Raw genomic sequence first — 21,499 nt, 5'->3', positions numbered from 1 at the left:
CCAGTTTTTAATCCATTTAATGAGTTCCATGTTAAATGGAGTAAATACTTAGTTTTCGTTTTTTAATCAAAATGTCATGTGGCACGAAGTCAAACACCTTACGGAAGTTTAAGATCAACACTATTACCTTTATCTACCAAATCTGTAACCTCCTCAAAAAAAAAAAGATATCAAGTTAGTTTAACAGGATTTATTTTCCATAAGCCCACATTGATTTGTATTAACTACATTACCAAACTTTAATTCTTCATTAATCGAGTCTGATATCAGACACTGCATTATCTGGCCCAACTGGGATCAATGTTAGACTGACAGGCCTATAAGTATCCTGATCATCCCGTTTACCCTTTTTAAATATTGGCATAACATTAGCTTAATTCCAGTCTTCTGGGACTTCCCCAGTGCTTTAAGACTTATTGAAAATCAACATTAAGGGTCCAGCAAGGGCCCCAGCCAGCTCTTTTGAAACTTTGGGATGCAAATTATCTGGACCTACTGATTTAAAAATTTCTGACTTTAGTAGCTTCTGTTTAACACCTTCCAGTGATACTAGTGGAATGGACAAGTGTTAGCATCACCATATAAGATTATATCCCAGTTTTAACCCCAAACAGAAGAGAAATATTTATTGAACACTTATGCCTTTTTTAGATTATTATTGATAACTGTACCATTTCCATCTAGTAACAAAACCAATACCACTGTCAGGATTCTTTTTGTTCTTAATGTATTTAAAAAAATCATTTTATTGTCCTTAACTCTGCGGGCCATAGATTCTCCTTATGTCCCTTGGTTTTCCTTAATAATTTTCTATAATTCCTAACTTCTCAATTATATTCATTACTATCAACTTCCCCTTTCTTCCATTTGTTTTACACACACACACACACACACACACACACTTACTTTTACAGCTGCCGTCAATTCATCTCTAAATCAGAACAGATTTTTAACCAATATGGCCTTCTTCCTCCATTGTGGGTTTTGAGGCATCTATTAAAGTATTCTTAAAATGATTCCCAACTATCATTCACATTTTTCTGATGAATATCTTCCTCACGGCTGATTTGGCTCATAACTGTTTTCAGCTTTGTGAAATTGGCCCTATTATAAGCACTACATGTATATACTACTGGTCTGGACTTTATTCTGCTTGCCCATTATAAATATGATCTAATCATGATCATTTGTAACTAAGCCACCATTAATTTTTCACTCTGCGATCAGTTCCTCCATATCCCTTATGACAAGGTTTAGTAAAGAATTCCCCTTTGTTGGCTGCAACATTTTTCTGTTTCTACTGGCACAGATAATTTTCTTTTGATGAAAATGATCAAGTGCTTTCCAGGTCCAGCCAAATTTGTATTTTTTTTTCCAGTTTCATCAGCTGTATTGATCTATAATAAATTAGTACTGAAAAATCTTAGGTTTAACACAGGTTTGTTTGGTTGATTTTTTTTTTTTTAAAGAAAAATGGAATAAAAGCACTCCAACACCTACTTTTAGAAGGGTGTGCAATGGACAGGTATAAGTGTTTACAAAATGACAGAAAAAAAAACTATTTAGATGAAAAGAGAAGAATTTACCTCACTTTGCAGTTGCTTTTCCAGAAGTTGTTTATGTGTTTCAAACTCATCCTGTTCCAGCTTTTTAGCATGTTCAACTCTCCTCAATTCTGCCTGGCAGGCTACATGTTCAGCTGATGGCTGAGTTAACTCTTTCACATAAAAGAACAATATCAGGAGATATTTTATAAGATACTTAAAAATGCACATTCACTATTTATAACCACCCCTGGAAACTTAAAACTGAAATATTTTTCCTGACTACAATAGGTCTTAAATAGTAAAACTTCATTTGTATACACTTTTTGGGGTATCTGTTTCTTCTAGAGACTGAACTTTGTGTCCCTCCCTCTGGGCAATTATGAGCTAGGCAGAAAGTTTTCTACACTGCAAGTTATTTACCTGAATCAACTTGTTCCTGTCTTATCTAAACCTGAATGTATTGCCCATCTGTGCTCTTCAAACACAACATGTTTTACAAATGCAGATGCATTACAAGACAATAGATTATTATTCTACAGAGATCAGGTCTGTAAAACAGTCGTTTGCAGAAGCCTTTGTCCTCTACTAACCACAATAAATAATGCTGTGGTTGAAAAAAAATGGGAGATGACAGGAAAGAGAGGATATTATCAACAATTAGTATTTTTGTATTTTAGCAGCACCTGAATGCAGAGTTCCATTGTGCAAACAGTGAGAGACTTCCATAAAAGTGCTTACAATGTAAATTTGACAAGACAGAGGAATGATCATTGTCCTCATTTTAGAGATGGGGAAAGGAGACAAAGATATTACGTGACTTGACTGAGATCACGCAGGAAGTCAGTGGCAGATCTGGGAATTAAACCCAGATTTACTAATTCCTAGTCCAGTGCTGTAATCACAAAACCAGCTTTTGGGAAGTGAAACATAAAAATCTACTATAGTTAAGGACTTGTGGTCCTCTGAGGGGAAATAGACAAAGAAAGTAGAATTGACCTGCTTTTATCACTGTTCCATGAAGTGTCCAGGAACACTAATAAAAAAACATCACCCAACACTTGTGATGCTAGGAACTTTGGAAAAAACAAAGATGAATGAAAAGATAAACAGGGACAAGCAGAAGCAAAACCAAGTATTATAACAGTTTTTTAAAGTAGTGTGCTAATTTCATTTTACATATATTCTTAAATTTAGTAGCCTTTTAACGATCATGAAATAAAGTGTTTATTTTAATGGAAAACTATTACTAAACCTTCTGTAAAATGAGGAAAGGAAAATTATAAAATATGTTAACACTAACTGTCTCGGAAATGCAGGTTTTCATTGCGAGTCTCCTCCAGTTGTTGTTTAAGTAGTTTATTTTGCACCTGAAGCTCCAGTTTCTCTTCCTTTAACAAGGGATAGTCCGCAATCTCTTTCAATTTTTCTGTCAACAACTGATTCTGTTTGTTTACCAATAGCACCTGCGCCTTTACTGAATCCAGCTCCAGCTAAAAAACATGTCACAAACTTCTTAAGGTGTTTCTCAAGAAACACACTTTGTACCACATATTATTCCTGAAAAGGTATCACGAAACAGTTCAACTGTACTAATCAAACAGTGTAGTCTCTAAATTCAGGCTCACAATTACCTCTAGTTCTTTTGCGTGTGATACAACTTGTTTGAGTTCTTCCTTCTTTGAATTAACAGCAATGGTCTCTTCACGCAGAAGTATAGCCTTCTCTGTAAGGATCATAAACAGTTTCTGCAGGTTAATGTGTATCTCGCACCAAAAACTACATAAAAAGAACATTAAGGTTGCAAAGCCAAACACTCAAAAGTGAAGAAAAGTCAGAATTAAGGTTGCCAGAGCAACCTTAATTTGGCACATTTGTGCATATGCATGATATGGTCTTTAATTACATGATTATATATTATTTTTTTCCAAAGCACTCTAGCTTAGAAGTGTAAAGATGATCCTCTCTTTCTCCAACCTCAATTAAATACACTATATTTGTTTAAAAATACTGCTTTGTTGCCTCTTATTACAAGCTAAAAGATAAACAATGGCTGTTGAGTATCTCTGAAAGAGATTAGTTACCTTTATTCTTTTTCTCATCTTCAGTAACCCTAGTGGTTCTGGCTATATATTCTTCCTTCAACTCGAGTTGATATCTAGGGTGAAAAAAGTTACTAAAACAACAAACCAAAAGAATTCTGAATGTCCCCAGACTCAGCTTTAACTACCTATCAAACTGTCTATATGCTAATTACAATGGAACTTCATCAAGGTCCTGACCTACGAATGCTGAGTGTCCTCAAGTCCCACTAAAATCAATGGAAGCTGTGGGTGCTAAACACTTTTTAGGAGCAGGCCCTAATTAAATTGTAAGTATTTTGAGACAGTTATCCTATCTTCCTGTATCTTTGTACAGTGCCCAGGTCACTGAGGCCCTAATCATGATTACAGTATTAGACTATAAAAATCAACAAATCCTCACTTTTCTGATCACTCACTTTATGATTTCCACACAAAAAAGAGCAGTTTATCCCCAGAACTCAGCAAAGAATAATAGTACTGAATGCAGTCAATATTCACATTAAGTCTTCATTATTTTTCAAATATTTTACAACATATTATATATTATAATTGAAACTATACACTTGTCAAAATGTGATTTTATAATCCAAATTGAATTATTCACAAGTCTCCCAACTTCTATATACAAAGTCAACAAATTTCTGTTACAGAAAATGGTTAATCTGAGTTCCATTAACTGTATGCGTCTATTTTTTCTTTTGTTTGGATTTATAATTATTCTTTCCCTCTACGTTTTGTAATACCTAATAACAGCTTATATACTTTAACTTTTGTATGCCACATTTTAATTGTCAGACAGGATCCTACAGCTATTGATAAACAGCTAAATAAATTTTGTAATAAGTAGATACAGACAAATATCTTCAGGACAGAGATGGTGTTTTCCTGTGTGTTTGTACAGTGCTTAAAACATTTTGGACACTACTGTAACATAAAATAACACTCTAGGTAACAGGTAATAATTGGAGATATACCAATCTCCTAGAACTGGAAGGGACCTTGAAAGGTCATCGATTCCAGCCCCCTGCCTTCACTAGCAGGAGCAATTTTTGCCCCAGATTCCTAAGTGGCCCTCCACTCTCCACTAAAATAGTCCCTGTTAAGATCTGAAAGAGCTCAAAAACATTAACAAATGAAGCCACTAACCCCTATTTGTGAAGTAGGTGCTCTGTTTAGCATTTAGTTACTTTATATTAAAATAGCAATTTACTAGATAAGTAAAACAAGGCACAGGGAGGTCACTCAATCTAACTGCCCTCTGTTCCTAATCCACTCTCTTTCAGGTGACACTTCATTCTCATTGAAATCCATTGCCTTACAACTGTCCTCTACAACTTGAATAAATTCATGTTAGAAAAGGCAGTGCTTGCACTGTTCATTATTAGGTAATAAGTCCTGGCTGAATTTGTAGATAACCAGGTGTTTAGCTGGTGAGCAGGTTTCCTCCCTCTGCCTGGAGGGCTGATTCATTACATTCTGTGGGCATGAGCAATTGTGCTGGGAGCACTTTCTGCAACAAAACAATCAGCAGGCCTCAGATGACCACTGCTCACATCACAGAGAGAGAGTACAAAAGAATCTCAGGCTAGGTGCCATCACTTTCCACTGTCAAAAACCCAAGAAGGGCTGCAGCTGATGCCATACACATCTCACTCTTCACTTAGATGCCTGTCCTGGCTGCTGGCCACCAAACATGAAAACTGCAAGGAAAATACACAGACAAACAATATAGGCCTCTTCCTCCATTGTCCACATAAATCAGTTTGTGACCACAGCCCGGCAAAGAAGGGAGCAGAGAACACTGCTTATCCTACCCAGTCTGTGCAGCCCATCAAACCCTGCAGCCTTTATCCAGGAGAATACTCAATCTCTTCCCAATTCTTCAGTCCCAATGACTAAAGGGAGAATGAAATTTTAGGAAGTGGTGGTGAAGATGAATATATTTTAGAAGTGAAAGTCGAGATGTTATTTTTAGGGTACAAATGGATTTATTTTTGGATACTGCTGAATTTGGAGGAGGGGAACATTTTGTGAAGAGATACGGATTCTGGGTTGAGGAAAAATGGATGATTCTGGAGCAAGGCAAGATGAATTTGTGGGAGAAAAAGATGGGTCTTGCTGGACAAGGAAGTATTTTTTTGAAGGGAAAAAGAAGCTGGTTTACAAAGAACTTTAATTTGGTTGTTTTCAGGGAGGGAGCCAGCAGAGAGGGGTGGCCTATGACATTACCAGTCTGCACCAAATAGCTGGTATTTCAAAAAATAATTATTGGGGTAAGAAAACCCCTTTACATTTCCTTTTTTAAAAGTATCTCATCCTGCCCCTTCTGCAAATAACCCATGAAACTCCCTTAATACTGGCTTCATACACCTTGTCTCCTTTCAGTTCTTCAAATTACTCAATATTTCAGCACTGGTCAAAAGAGATCACCAATGAAACTTTGCATCTGCCTGTTCAGCAGCCCTACAGATTCATATCACTTTTTCTTCACAGATAGGGAGACTGAAAGTGTCAGTTGTTAAAATTCTATAGCCTTCTGGACAGAATGTCATTACATATAGTGGGGGTTTTTTTACCTGTTAGGAGGCATAATTGTTTCAACACTTTTGGTTATGAAATCTATTCACCACACTTTATAAGAAATAAGTCACAAACTGATTAAAATAAAAATGCTAAGTGTTATATATTCAAGTCTTGCTTTTTTTACAGTACCCACTGGTAATTCCCATGGCATTTTTAACATTCTATTCTCATGTGAAATATGTATTCTCTATTAGAGACAAAAGAACAAATTACTTCAGGAGTTCATTCTTAAGCTTTTGGTCATAAGTCTCCTCAATGTTCTTCACAGCTATCTCCCGACGTCGCAGTGCATCATCAACAGCTTTATTTTTTTCTTCTTGAAGTTTCTGAGCACTAATATAATGAGAAATATACTGTCACTGAGCAATTATATTTATGACATGCCAGAGTTTTCAGGAAGTTTTTTTTTAATCACACAACATTTATGAAAGTCAAAAGTGTGATGGTTTAGCTTGGGGCAATTTAAAATTCTGATCAGATCTATCATTATCATTCGCTAAGAAAAATGAAAAGTGACACATACTAAGCTGTACTGTTAAAGACACAGACTGGTCAACTGTATAAACAACGAGATTTGCAACTGCTGAAAACTGAAAGTATTACAGGAAGGATGTTGTATAGTTCCTCAGTTTTAGAAAGGGTGCTCAGCTCACCACTCTATAAGCACCCTCTGCTGGCTAGACAAGAAAGTAACTTTTGTTAGTGGGGAAATAGCTTTCTTTTTTCTTGCCTACAAAAACACAAGATGCTAACAGATTAGACAATATAGGAAAGCAGGCAAGAATTAGTTTGTGTTTTTTTTTAAATTATAGAAGAAAAACACATTTTATTAAATGTGCACCCAGTACGTATCATGGCGAAACCAACATTACAAGTGTAAATTTGTCACTACAGTTGCCTTGTTGGTGCTGGGATTACATATTGCTTTTTAAGTTAATGACTTCAAAGCAGAAGTCCAGTTCCTCAGTCTCTCTGAAGTAGTGCCAGGCTCTTTTGCTAAGAACAAAATACGCCTCTTAGCACAGGACGCCCCTACTGCTAGATGCAGCTGCAGGATATGACTCAAATGTAGCATAACATATTTAGAGATAAATAAAACAAAATTTCAATTTCATAAATATTGCAACATCTTGAGACATGCTTTCTATAAACAAAGCAACACCACAAGTAAATGCATGACCTAGAGCAGGGGTGTCAAATACGCAGCTCACGGAGTTATTTGCTGCGGTCCACCAAGCTCCCCCCACCCCCCCCCAGCCCGGAGTTATTTCCTGCGGCCACCAAGCTCCCCTCACCCACCACTCCCCCTACCCCCCAGCATACCGTGTCCCTGCTGCTCTGCCTACCTCCAGGCGCTTCCCACTGCCAAACAGTTGTGGGCGGGGCCTCATGGATGGGGTGGAATGGGGGGCAGGGCCCGGGGGGGAGGGGAGGCGGCTTTTGTATCTTTATATGAAAAGGTGTCAGTGATGCAGCCCTCGGCCAATGTACTTGTCCTCGTGTGGCCCTAGTGGTGATTTGAGCTTGAGATCCCTGAACCAGAGTGACTCACAGTTCAAAACTTTCAATTCTTTGCTTCAGTTCTGCCTCTCTGGTTCTTATCATTTCAATATCTTTCAGCAGACTTTGTCTTTGTGTATAAACCTCCTTTGCTTCAATCTACAACAGAAAATATTACTTCTATTCATTTTATTTTTACACAAAAAATTGAGATTTAAATTAAAATAATTTCTAGTAAATTCATACAGAGTGGCAACAGCAGCAAGACATAACAAGACACCAATTGTATAAAAATTATAAACATAAATGTTACAGACCTCACTCCAGGAACTGGTTTGACCCTGACAAATATTATTTGCATAGCTTGCTGCTAGTAACAACTGATTTGCACTAACCAGGGGCTAAGTCACCCAGAGCTGCTTCCTTTATTCTCCTTTATTTAGGGTTAACACATTTGAAAGTTATTACTTGCTATCAAGTAACTTATCTTTTAGAGTGCTGCACAGGTTCAAAAGTCATAAAACAAAAAGAAAGATTTATTTATAACACTTACAGAATTACCACACAGAAATACATCAAAACTGCAAGAGAAAAAGCAAGTATAGGAAAACGTGGTTTTGCCCCTATCTTAACTAGATTAACACAAAAGAATTAAAGAGACAAGGTGGGTGAGGTAATATCTTTTATTAGACCAACTTCTGTTCTTGAGAAAGAGAAGCTTTCAAGCTTATACAAAGCACTTGTCCAATAAAAGATATTACCTCACCCACCTTGTCTCGCTCATATGCTGGGACCAACAATGCATACAAAAAAAAAATATAAGAAACTTTAAAAACCCCTGATAAATGTACATTTAACAGAGAAAATGCACTCTGTATTCTTGCTTTAAAACTAAACTTTCTTCAAAAATACTGGTTCCATTAGCAGCTATCTCCAATTCTACACTATCCATTCTAGACTATCCAAACCAAACAATACCTTCTAAAACAGTGTTTCCCAAACTTAGGATGCCGCTTGTTTAGGGAAAGCCCTTGACAGGCTGGGCTGTTTTGTTACCTGCCGCGTCCGCAGGTCCGGCCGATCGCTGCTCCCACTGGCCACGGTTCGCTGCTCCAGGCCAATGGGAGCTGCGGGAAGCGACGGCTAGTACGTCCCTTGGCCCACGCTGCTTCCCGCAGCCCCCATTGGCCCGGAGCAGCAAACCACGGCCAGTGAGAGCTGCGATCGGCCGGACCTGAGGACGCGGCAGGTAAACAAACCGGCCCGGCCTGCCAGGGGCTTTCCCTAAACAAGCGGCATCCTAAGTTTGGGAAACACTGTTCTAAAAGAATCTTTCCTATGATCAATACCAGATGTCACATGGACATCCTTATTCTTACTAATAAAAAAACCTCTCTGTAGTTCTTAGCTTTAAAAAGAAACAAATTATGTGCCTCTGCAGAAAGGCTAAGAGCATGAAGACTGAATGACCTTTTTATCCCAAAGGTGGTCCCATCAAATTTGCAATTCAGGTGCATTGTACAAGTGTTGGAAAAGTTGGAACAGCCACTGTCTCCTGTTCCTGTGTTTTGGATAACTAGAGAAATTTGATCTCCGGCGCTTCTCCTGAGATTACATTCTTCTACTAAAAAGATCTACATGATCTTTTATCTTCAATACAAAACCACTTAGCTCTGTGGAGCTGTTGGTCTCTTTTCTGGGACAACCAGCAAGTAAATGAAATGTGTACTTGGTCTCAAAGATCAAAAGCTGACAATAGCACCCACAATGTTTCACTTGAGAAATCTGCTGATCCAGACCTTTTTTAATGACTGAATTAATTTCATGTTCATGAAAGTGGAAGTAACAGCATAAGGTAGGCAGATTTCATGCAAGTTTCTAAGGACATAACTATGAAGGAAATTAAGTTGTCACGGGGTGGAAAGCAAAGTTTTGTCATGGACCAGAAAAACAAAATACAGAAAAAAGGAATAAAATGGTTAATTTTCAACATAGCAGGAGGTCAAAAGCAGAGTGCTCAAAAATCCATAGTACGACCGGTGTTACTCAATATAAAAATTAATGTTCTGGAAAGAGAGGGAAACAGTAAGATGGCAAAAATCTGTAGATGACACAAAATTATTTTGTTTAGTAAAGAATACAGCAGATCCAAGACAACAACACCGTGGCAGACAAAATTCTTTGTAATCAAGAGAAAAGTAAAACACTGGGAAGAACAATCTGAACCACATCTACACATTTTTGGATTCTAAATTAACTGTGGATTAAATTACCACTCTGGAAAAAGACCTAGAAGTCATGGACTCACACATCTGATCAATGCATGTCAGTGGTCAAAAATACCACTTGGTTATATTAATATATTATATTAAAAGATAGCAAATACAGAATAGATGATAACGTAATTAAATACATGAATGGTATGTCCACACCATGAATACTATGTTCCATTTTATTTATAATTTTTTCTATTTCAACTTCTAAAAAGAAAACTACCATAAGTAAAACAAAAAAATCATAAACATCCATAATAAAAAGAAAAGAAAAAACTATAAAGTAGCCATCTAGGACTGCCATTAAAAAAATCCTGACTACTCTGAAAGGAGAATAGGGATTCATACATATAACAATATCTATATTACATTTCAGTCTTCTTCTGCAGAACTCCTTCTACTCCAATCTATTTACGTATTTATACCATACTCATCACCATTGTCACTGAGAACCTGAAATCACTAAACATGCCAATGTGCGTGGTGCTTTCCTGATGTGGGACTAAGAGAGAACTATTGAACTCTTTTTCACTTATGACCCAGTGGGATCTCAATGTAGTTCCTTCAAAGATCAAAGGGCAATTTCATTAATGAACTGAACCACTTAGCACTGGATCCAATTATTATTTTTAAACAGTACCTCCTGTTGTTTTTGAAGTCTTTCAATAGCATTCTTTTCACGAGCAATCAGAGCCTCAGACTTGGCTTGGTTTGTCCTTTCAAACTCTCGACGCAAATCAGAAACTTCTTTCTGGCATTGTGCTTTCTCTTCCATTCTGATCTTTGCTATTTCAACCTCTTTGAAATGTTGTAACTGTTACATGTAAGAGAAGAACAAAGTAAAAATCATTCACTTCATCACAAAAAAGATAAACAAAATCCTCTCTTCCAGGTTAAATTTGATGTTCAGACATATGCACTTACTTGCAGATCGCTTGTTTACACTGTTGATCACTGTAGCATACTGAATTCCCTTTGAGAAACTATACAGAAATGTCTAATTAAATGTGTTAATCTTTTTAGTCAATGTATGTAAATTTCTCTGTGATAAAAGTACCTTTGAAGATATATGATTGACATGTCTTACATATTTACACCTTCCATCTACGATCTCAAAGCAGATTACAAATATAGATAATAGCACCCTTAGACATAAGCAAGCTAGATATAGGGCATTGCACTAAAGGGGTTACCACTGATCTCTGTGCTTAAGTTGTGTCATTTTTTTACTCACTCCTGTATATACTGAAGAAAGGAGGTAAGGCAGCTAATTAAATGTCCCACTCTCCAACCTGACGTTCCGTGACTGGCAAATAAAGAACGCCACATTCCCTAATTCTTCTTCTGACTGGGTCTCTATTCTCGCCCCATTCCCAAAGAACCATGTTTGCCTAGTGATGGGGCCAAAGGCAGAAGCAGGTCTGCCTTGAACTGCTCATGGCCACTGGAAGTCAGTCATTTGGGCACAGAGCAGATGTGGGCCAGAGAAAGAGGAGTCGTCCTCAGCAAGGGAATTCTGAGCACTATTGGAAAACTGTGTGAATACAAACTTAGGGGTCTGTTCGAGTGCGTATGAGAAAGAGGGACCATTTCTGCCTAGGAAAGAGAAAGTGTGAGAGTGTACATATATGAGTGGGAGGGAAAGAAAATAAATGGGATTGCAAGGATGCATAAGAGAAAGTGAGAGAGAAAATGGGAGAGAGAGTGCAAGTGAGAGAGAGAATGAATGAGAGTACTAAATGAAAGAGAATAGGGAAAATGTGAAAACAGAGGGAAGACAGAAGTTAGGTAGGAGAAAAGCATAGCCCGAGACCTCAGACCAGGGAATTAGGGCCTATGCATACACAAATTTGTACTGAGTTAGTTGAATCACATGCAACCCCAATGTGGAGACACTTAAAATTGTTTATATATGGCTTATATTGGTTTAATTTACACCTTAAGCCACTAAGGAATCAATTTAAACTGAATTGCTAAAAGCCATTTCTAAACTGATTTATGATTGTCCACACCAAGGGTTGCACCAATTTAACTAAACCAATGCAAACGTTTCTACACAAAAACTTGCCCAAGCCTTTAGTGACAGTAAGATAATGTCTATATTGGGGAATTATACACAAAAAATCCCCACTAGTGCTACCACTAACTCAGCAGATGTAAACAAGGCATTCAGCTGTAGTAAACAAGGAAGTTCTAATCTATTTACCCCCCTAAAGGAAGATGATACAAGAAATTTGCTTATATTGTATCCCTGTATCTAACAGCAGCTCTCAAGGATGTGTGGTAGACGCGTTGTCCAAAGGGATTTTTTGTTAAACTTGAGGTAATTATATTCAGTTGGTTTTGGGTTTTAACATAAAAAACAAAATGCACTATTATTCATTCTGACTGCCTTTCTATTTCACCGTGACATTAAAATATGGCTGAACTTTGAAAGTTGACACTTCGCATATAGTGTTCAGCGAAAGAAGTGACTAAAGGAAAGGGGGAAGTTAAATTCTGATTAAACTCTGAGCCTGTTCAGTGGGCACATAATTTTAGCACAACCTAATGAAGTCCCAGTCCTTTTATGATATTTCACAGAAGACCATATCTTAACACATCAGTGTTACATTAACTTGACCATGCTGCACACATGTAATATTTTCCATTTCTGTTTTTCTTGTTAAATGTGTACCATAATATCTACAGTATGGTAATTGTTTCCAAATCAATATTGTGGTAAGAAGCTTAACTTTTCTTAATACTGGAATTATTTATTTTATATGACTTTTTTTGCATTGAATGTTCTTGTTTTTAAGAAAAAGGGAACAGTGTTTAATAAAGATTGCATTTAGGTCCCAATTAGGCTTTGAAGCTTGAACGTCAATGAGGTTCATAGGGACAGAGAACCTGTTATTGTTTAGATTATATACTTGTAGTTAATTTTTAATACAATCTTAAAATTTGCAAAATATTGTAGAATGCAGACAAAAACTGCAAGAGATCCTAAAATCATGGGATCCACAATATTTTTCACATTTTATGATTTTTCTATTCTCCATGAAAAGGCAGTGCTGTTTTGGAGGCGTTTGCTATGTATTTTGGTGACATTTTCTGAGTCTCTCATGCAACTTATTTCATTTGCAGCCCTCATATCTAAAATGCTGAGAGGAGAGAATGTTAGGATACAATTAAAAGCAACTAAACAATAAAAGCCCTAAAATTAAGACTGCCCCCACAAAAATGTATTCACAGAAAAATTTCTAATAACATTTCTTTGTAATAATTCACAAACAAAACTGGACTTAGAATGAAAAATACATGTTTAAAAAAAGATAAGAAATGCTGACATTAAAGAATCATCATGTTTTCCATAATTCATACTTCCCTTTGTAATAGATTAAGGGTAGCACAGAAAAACATGTTGACTTATAACACTGAAATATAAAAAGAAGACTCGTTAATAGTAAGATTAAGAGTTTTGATCATTATAAATCTTTCAAAATGTGGCTATGTATAGTGAATGAGTTCAGATGAGGTAACACTTACGCCAAGGCTTTGGTGGCATAAATGTGCTTTTGCCAATTCTTCTTTTACACAAAATTGTTAATCTCCTTAACATGTTATTGCTAACAAAGGTAACATGTGGTGTTGGAAGTAGTAAGTAAAAGACACACAAACATGTAATGATAAATAAATTAAAAAAAACTTTTCCTGAGAAGACCCAGGGCAGGGTGACACAAAAACAGAAACTGCAAAACCAGCAGGGAAAAATGCAGAAGTTGGGTAACTGAATCTTGCGCATGTGTAATATATAGGTTACTTAAAATCCAAAAGGTTGATGTGCTAAAAGCCGAATGGATAAAGAAGTAATCTGCAATGTAGAAATGTATAAAAGGCCCATGTTCACTAACTGGAGAAACACCAGATCAGAAACTGAAGAATGGGACTGAAGAACCAGAAAAAGGGATCAGAGAGGCGATGACTATCATGGAAGATGGCCCAGAATGTGGTCCCTTGGGCCCATTTACCAATTCTGTGTTCGCTGTTATTTGTCTGACACAAATGTATGTCTGGATACTATACATGACAACAATTCTGTCTGGAATTGTATAAATAAAGGGAAAAATTGACTAAGCCTGAATTGGGTGGATTTATGCCTCAGTTTCCCAACTTTTACCTCCTACAGACAACATGTAGTTTTTGCACATATAATAGATTGGCATGACTCATTTCTGATTCAAATTATTAGAAGCATGACAAGTTTGCAAAATAAAAATGAGCACTTCCCCATCCCTCATTTCCATGACCATTTATTTCTGGGTTTTACCTTTTCAGACATTTCTGCTTGAAGCTGGTCCTCTATTTCTTTTCGATATTCAATGAGTTTCACTTCTAAAGACTCAAATTTCTGATGCTGGGGATAAATATCTGCAAACTGTTCATCAATCAGCTGAAGTTTCTCAACTATATAAAGAATAATGCAATGTACCATCACACAGAAATATTATATTTAGTAATACTGTTGCTCCTACCCAAGATTTTAGGGGTCCTTGTAGGTTTTAACTATCCATGCCTAGCTTCTGCTGAAAAGCTACCAAGGAAGCAGTGAAAAGAAATGGTCACTTAAGACCTGAAAAGTGTGGCCATACAACAACATGGTTGGAAACAAGCCACCTAGGTACTTTACAATATGGCATGTGGTCCAACTACACCTCTACCCCAATATAACGCGACCCGATATAACACAAATTCAGATATAATACGGTAAAGCAGCGCTCCGGGAGGGCGGTACTGCGCGGTACGGCGGATCAAAGCAAGTTCAATATAACGCGGTTTCACCTATAATGCAGTAAGATTTTTTGGCTCCCAAGGACAGCATTATATCGGGGTAGAGGTGTAATTGTTTATGTGCAAAAAGTTGCTTTATTTAAAGATCAACGCCAATCAGGATAACTGGTTAGGATTGTAGCCAACCTCTCTCATTGTTCTCCCAAGTAAAGTGAGTGTCTGAGGAGAATTGGGCAAGAGGAGATAAAGGAGCTTGAAACCAAATGGCACACTCCTGCCCCACCACAGCGGCATATTACCCGCTGAGATGGAATCTCATCAGCTACTAATACAGACATGAAGCTCTGATTTCAAAGAACAGGTGCCTGTAAATTATATTGTATAACTAACTTCAGTAACAATGCATTCCAATGAATAAATCTACTAGACTGTTTTTAATAATGCAATTACCAGTATGTTCAATTTCTGTCTTATGCTATGATTTTTGGCACTGGAAACAATAAATTAAATTATAATTAGAGCTGGGCAAAAACAATTTGCCTGTCCACCAAAAATTTTCAAGATCTCAAAAAATGTTCTTGTTCTGCATCAGGGCAAAACTTTAGAGATCTTTAGATTTTTTTTTCCCCATGAAGAAACAAGAGAAAGATATACATACATCAGAATAGCAAATGGCCCAGTGGTTAGGGCACTCACATGGGTTGTCGGAGATGTAGGGATTCACATCCCAGGTGAATGCCCTTATTACTGAGCTATTGGCTATTCTGAGGTGAAGGAGTTGGGTCTCTCATTTTCACCAGATGTTCCATCCTGGACCTCAGGAAAGTTTCCTTAAAAAAATGGTATGTTCCTGCAAAAAGTTTCATTTTCAATTAACTGGTATTTTCCACCTGCCCACCCCCGCCCCCACAAAAAAAAAACCTAACAAAACACACACACACACACACACACACAATTTAAAACTCCTGAATAACTCTAATAATAAATTTCCTTAAACTAAAAATTATTTAGGCATCTGCTCTTTCAGGTGTATAACACTAAAAATAATATATCTAGGATGGAAGTATGGATTTGTTTCATATCAGCTGAAGACATAGGAAACTATTTGAACTGAAGACCCAAATTACAGCAAAACTTTTGTCTTACGCTTTCCCTGCCTTATTTTAGAATACCAGAGAGGGATGCAATCAGGCATGGGCAAATGCTGAATGGATACAGTATTGAGCTAGCTGAGGAAAAAGCTCCATTTACCAAGAGATTCTCTATAAGGAGGTATTGAGATTGTCTGAGTTTCTGCGTTGTGACTTTCCTTACATAGGTGATGCTCTGTCAGCTCCATTAACATCTGTATAAGAAAACCTTAGAGATACAGTATGTTAGTTACTTTTCTCTTCTACAACAAATTGAAATTTGAAGGCAGATAACTCTTTTACAAGATAAATAAAAAATTAAACAGTGAGAGGATAAATTATTGCCAAAGAACACAAGAAATCATTCAATAAAATCAATGTTAAAAATTCTAACCAGTATATTAATAGCAAGCATGCTTGAGTCTCCCATAATCAGCATACCTAGACCATTCCCGCTACCTTTACCACCAAACTCATTGAGGGAACAGATTACAATCACAACCAATACCTGACATCAACAAGAGCTGCAGGTGTTTGGTGTTTCTGAAAATCAAACCACTTTTTTTTAGGTGTCTAAATACAGATTTAGAAGCCTAATGTTGGGACTAGATGTGAAAATTGTGCCCTATATAAGCGACAGGCAAATAAGTGAAAGTTTATTTTGGTGCAAGCCTAAGTTCCCTCCAAGCTGTGCGGCTGCGCAGCAGACGATCAAGGGCCGCGCAGATGGGGAGAGGCGCCCCTCCTCCAGTCCAGCCCTGCCAGAGCTCCTGCAGCCAGGGAGAGGCACTTCTCCCCGGGCCTGGTCCAGCCATGCTGGAGCTGCCGCAGCCAGAGAGAGGCAACCCTCTCCCTAGCTTAGCCCCATTGGAGCTGCCCAGCCTAGGCTTGCCCCACCCCGCTGGAGCTGTGGTGACTATGGTGAGGCACCTCTCCCCCAGCCCAGCTCTGCTGGAGCTGCTGAGGCTGGGGAGAGGCACCTCTCACCCAGCCCTGAGCTGCTGTGGCAAGAGAGGACAGGAGAGTCTTCTCTTCCCAACACAGCCTCAGGGCAGCCTGCACCCCAAACCGCTCATCCCCGGCCCCATCTCAGAGACCACACCCCCAGCTGAAGCCCTCACCCCCCCAACTCCAACCCTCTGCCCCAGCTCTGAGCCCCCTCCCACATCCCAAACCCCTCATCACCAGCCCCACCACACACCACCTCCATATTGGTGCACATAACAAAATTCATTCAGCACATGGACGTAAAAAATTAGAGGGAACACTAGTGCCGGCCCGTACACAGTATATGAATGCAATTGAATAGAAAATAATGCAGAACATCTGAATTCCCCAGCATTAGAACATAAAATATTATGGTCTTTGGAAGTTTTACATTTATCAGGATTTAAGGTTTTAATTTTTTTATTTATAATACTGGAATTTTAAATTTTTTGCTTGGAGTTGAGGTTTAACATTTCATACATACCACAAATGGGGAAAACCCCAACAGAAGCATAAGAGTCACTAAACTAAATAATCATAAATAACTTTTAAGAATCAAACATTTAATCAAATGTATTCAGTATCTAGGTATAATAAAACAAAGTGAGCTTCTATTGCTCATATGATATTTTAAACTAAGCTATCAAGGAAAAGGGGAAATAGGGGAAGTGGATGACTCATTATATGCCTAATATGTAAATACAGTGAAACCTTGCTATAACGCGACCTTTGGGGTCCAAAAAATCCCATTGCGCTAAATGCGGGGTCGCGGTATAGCGGGGTTTCAAATCAGTCAGGTGGTCCCCAAAGCAGTGCATTAAGGTGCACTGCCTAGTGTCCCTGGTGCCTAGTGCCCAGCAGGGGAATGGAGCTGCGGCCCCCCACCTGCCAGGGACAGAGAACTCCTGGGCTGCCGGGGCTGGGCTTCTCTCCCACTTCAAGAGGAGCCGTTGCTCCCCGTGTGCCGGGGACAGAGAGCACCGGCGCCCGCAGCCCCAGAGTTCTCTGTCCCCGGCAGGCAGGGAGCCACGGCTCCTCTTGAAGCGGGAGAGAAACCGCGGCTCCGCGCCTGCCGAAGATAGAGAGCACCGGCACCCGCAGCCTTGGAGAAGCCGGAGAGAAGCTGCGGCCCTGCGCCTGCTGGGGACAGAGAGCATCGGCGCCAGCAGCCTCGGAATTCTCTGTCCCCAGCAGGTGCGGGGCTGCAGCTTCTCTCCCCTGCCATGGTGTTGAGGACCATTGGTACAGTACCATACTGTATTATACTGTACCTTAAAGGGGAGCCAACCTGCGATTGCATTATATGCAATTTCGCGTTATGGAGGGGTTTGACTGTATAATGTCATACCTTTTTTGTTCTCTTTTTGAGCTCCTGAAGTCTGTATGGAGAAAAAGATAAGATTTTTATTCTGTGTATTCAATCATAAATTATAATTGAAGTAAGAGTTACAGAATCAAAATAATTACCAATGACTTGTAAAGACTGGATTTTGGATGGATCCTAATTAGTTGCAGAAGATCTTGCATAGTAAACACCTTTTTAAAAAAGAAGGCAAAAAAAATCAAAATGTTAAGACAATTACAAGTAATTAACCTGTTTTTCTCTGCTGTGTTAAAGAGATCCACCTTGGATGTGCTACACTTGAGACAGATTTGATACACCACTTTATCACACAAAGACCAGTTGTGGGACAGGGCTAAGGCTATCTGGCTCCTATATGTGAGCTAAGTGGCAGTCAGGTATACCTCTTGAGAGAATGCCCAATTCCACAGCTCAAGAGCATTCCAATGAAGGACGAAAGACTATCTCATCAGGCTTGTCACTGTAAAAGACTATATCCCAATTATATGTTTGAATCAAGGCTACCTTTTAGAATATAAAGTTGCAGAACACTCACCATCTATACAACACAAGTATTCTGAGTGTGGAACCCCTTTATCTGGGCACTTAGCTATAATTTGGACTAGAAGTTTCAAACTAATATGGAACTCACAAGCCTTGAAACTACTAGGTGAACCCTTGGCTCTTCCTTTGCACAGAGGTTTTTTAAAATTATATTGGAAGGATCAGTTAATGATTGCAAAGTCCTATATGAATATCATCTTTCACATCCCTTGCATAGTAAATTATAGAGCTCACCTTCTCCTTTTCTAATCCACTTTCTGGATAGAAAACAGAAAGTGAATATTCATAGCCACAACTGCGCAGGTGATCTGCCACCAGGCTGTTGGAAGCTCCAATTAACAATGAACTGCCTTCACTAGACACTGCTTGTGGCTGAAGTTCTCCACTTAAAATTGGATGCATCAGTTCATGGATTAGCTGGTTTCGGAGCTGCGTCTGGTGAAAACAGAAATTCAACAACAGAAAGAGAAAACTCTGGAATTTTTTGCTTTCCTGAAGCCATATGGATTCAACATATTAAATGTAAAAGTCTGATGTAAAGAAACAAAAAGAAAAAAATTCTAATTTAAGGTTGGCTCATATAGAATTTGGAAAATTGCTCAGGACACCAGGTCTATCATCCTCAACTATTTCTAAAGGTGCCTAGGTGGTCTTTAACTCTAATAATTATTAGAGATTGGGCTAAAATGACCTATTTATCCTCATCCAAAAGACAAACATTTGTATCATCCTCAAACCTCTGCCAGGATGCAATTTAAATTTCAAAATTGATTTTAATTGCTTTTCCCACCCCCACCCCCCTTCCTGCTACTGCCTCAGGGTACGTCTACACTACAAGCGTTATAGTGGCACAACTGCTGTACTGCAACTATGCTGCTGTAGTGCAGAGAATCAGTACAGCAACAGATGTGGTTTTTCCATCACTGTAGTAAGAGGCAGTAGCTAGGCCAATGGAAGAATTCTTCCATCGACCTAGCTGCATCTAGAGTGGGGGTTAGATTGACCTAATTAGACGCACAGGGCATGAAATTTTTCACAGCCCTGAGAGAGGTAGCGAGGTCAACCTACATTTTAGATGTAAACTGCAGCATATTCAGTTACAGCTTATTTGAAAAATTCACTAGTCCACTAAATGACAGGCCAAGAAGTTGCTGAGGAGAAGAGGGGAAAGGGAGCAGAGTGGTCTACGCACCACTAGTCCTTTTGCAGATAGGGGTGGGGGGGAACTAGGGAGCCACGCAACTGGACTATCTAGTTCTCTCTCACATAGACAGGTAAATGGAGTAAAGATTATATGAATGCAGAAATGTTTGAGACTAGGAAAGATGGATGGTACAAGGTACAAAAAAGAAGTAGACGACTGAGAAAAAGAAATAGTGGAGAGAAGGAAAAAGAAACAGAAAATATAGGGAAAGTGAAAACACAAGGGAAAGAGACAAGGAAACAACAAACACAAAATGTTCAGAAAAATACACTTGAGTCCTGCTGGGACTTAAAAAATCTGGGTTCAACTCCCAGTTCTGCTTCCTCTGTGACCACTGGGCAAAGCACTTAATCTCATCAGGCTTCAGTTGTCTCTCCATTACATGGGAATAATATTTCCTTTCTCCCCATCTCTTATCTGGTTATCTATTTAAAGTGCATGCCCTCCGGGGCAGGTACTGTTTACTGTGTGTATGTACAGTGCTTAGCACAATGGAACCCTGATGTCCTCTGGGGCCACTAGGCACTACAATTATTACTGTGACTTATTACAGGGGAGAAAAAGTAGCTGGAGTGTTTGGAGCCCCTGTTACATCAGAAGCCCCAACAGTCAGACTTTACGAGGAACAGGTCCAATTTAGACGCCATTTTGGCCCTCCTCTTGTTGTTGGAGATACATCGCAAGTTCAAGAAGCCTCTGCACGTGGCATATGTCGATCTTAAGGCTGCATTTGATTCTGTTGACCGAGTCCAATTATGGAAGGCCTTAAAGGACACTGATGTCCCAACCATTCTGCAGGACTTGATTAGCGAGCTGCATAATGGAACCACTGCCCATGTATGTCATAGGAATCTGATGTCATCACCTTTTAAATTAGTATCTGGTGTCAGGTAGGTCTGTGTCTTGGCCCCTGCACTCTTCTATCAGGCAATGGATTTCATAATGCAGCATTCTGTCAGATCCATAGGAATTAAGACTGGCACTCTCTCACACTCAGACCTTGACTATGCGGATGATGTTCTAGTACAGAGCCCCGACAGGTTTCACGACGCTCTCCATCCAGCAAATGGAGGAGTTGGTTAAGGATGGCCTCCATGTTCATGGTCAAAGACAAAACTGCAAAATCTAGGATCAAGTCCATCAGTGATGCCAATCTCTTTGAATAATGAAACTGTCAAAGCAGTCTCCAGCTTTTGCTATTTGGGTTCTATACTCACCAGTTCCTCCAACTCTCACACAGAGGTTCTCCACTGGATTGACATAGCAGCATTTGCCATGGGTCGTTTACAACAATATGGAACCAACATAATCTCAGCACGACAACCAAGTTCAGGATCTATCCTCTCTGTACCACTGTATGGTTTCAAAACATGGACACTATGCCACCCAAACTGGGCAAAGCTGGAGGCTTTCCACATAAAATTCCAACATCATATATCCGGTATAACGTGGAATGACTTCATTTGTAATGCAGATGTTTACAGTCACTCCAGTCTACACACTACTGGGGCCAGT

The 21,499-nt window shown here is 38.8% G+C and overlaps 1 protein-coding gene across 9 annotated transcripts in view; it reads right to left on the bottom strand.

Moving 5' to 3' along the window:
• The window catches only part of OFD1 (OFD1 centriole and centriolar satellite protein), a 58,407-nt gene that overhangs the window by 35,123 nt on the left and 1,785 nt on the right, over positions 1–21,499 (bottom strand). For all 9 annotated transcript variants that reach the window (XM_039493771.1, XM_039493808.1, XM_039493800.1 and 6 more), the window contains exons 3-14: positions 19,015–19,215; positions 18,342–18,410; positions 18,223–18,253; positions 16,009–16,116; positions 14,297–14,433; positions 10,625–10,798; positions 7,764–7,870; positions 6,425–6,544; positions 3,629–3,702; positions 3,179–3,270; positions 2,848–3,037; positions 1,587–1,717 (exon numbers count right to left, since the gene is read on the bottom strand). In XM_039493771.1, coding sequence (XP_039349705.1) covers positions 1,587–1,717; positions 2,848–3,037; positions 3,179–3,270; positions 3,629–3,702; positions 6,425–6,544; positions 7,764–7,870; positions 10,625–10,798; positions 14,297–14,433; positions 16,009–16,116; positions 18,223–18,253; positions 18,342–18,410; positions 19,015–19,215 — 1,434 coding nt within the window. The remainder of the gene's footprint in view (positions 1–1,586; positions 1,718–2,847; positions 3,038–3,178; positions 3,271–3,628; positions 3,703–6,424; positions 6,545–7,763; positions 7,871–10,624; positions 10,799–14,296; positions 14,434–16,008; positions 16,117–18,222; positions 18,254–18,341; positions 18,411–19,014; positions 19,216–21,499) is intronic.

The sequence above is a fragment of the Mauremys reevesii genome, linkage group 1, assembly GCF_016161935.1.
Source record: "Mauremys reevesii isolate NIE-2019 linkage group 1, ASM1616193v1, whole genome shotgun sequence".
NCBI lineage: Eukaryota > Metazoa > Chordata > Testudines > Geoemydidae > Mauremys > Mauremys reevesii.
Note: the sequence above shows the minus strand (reverse complement) of the source record. Positions and strands in the feature narration are given on the sequence as shown.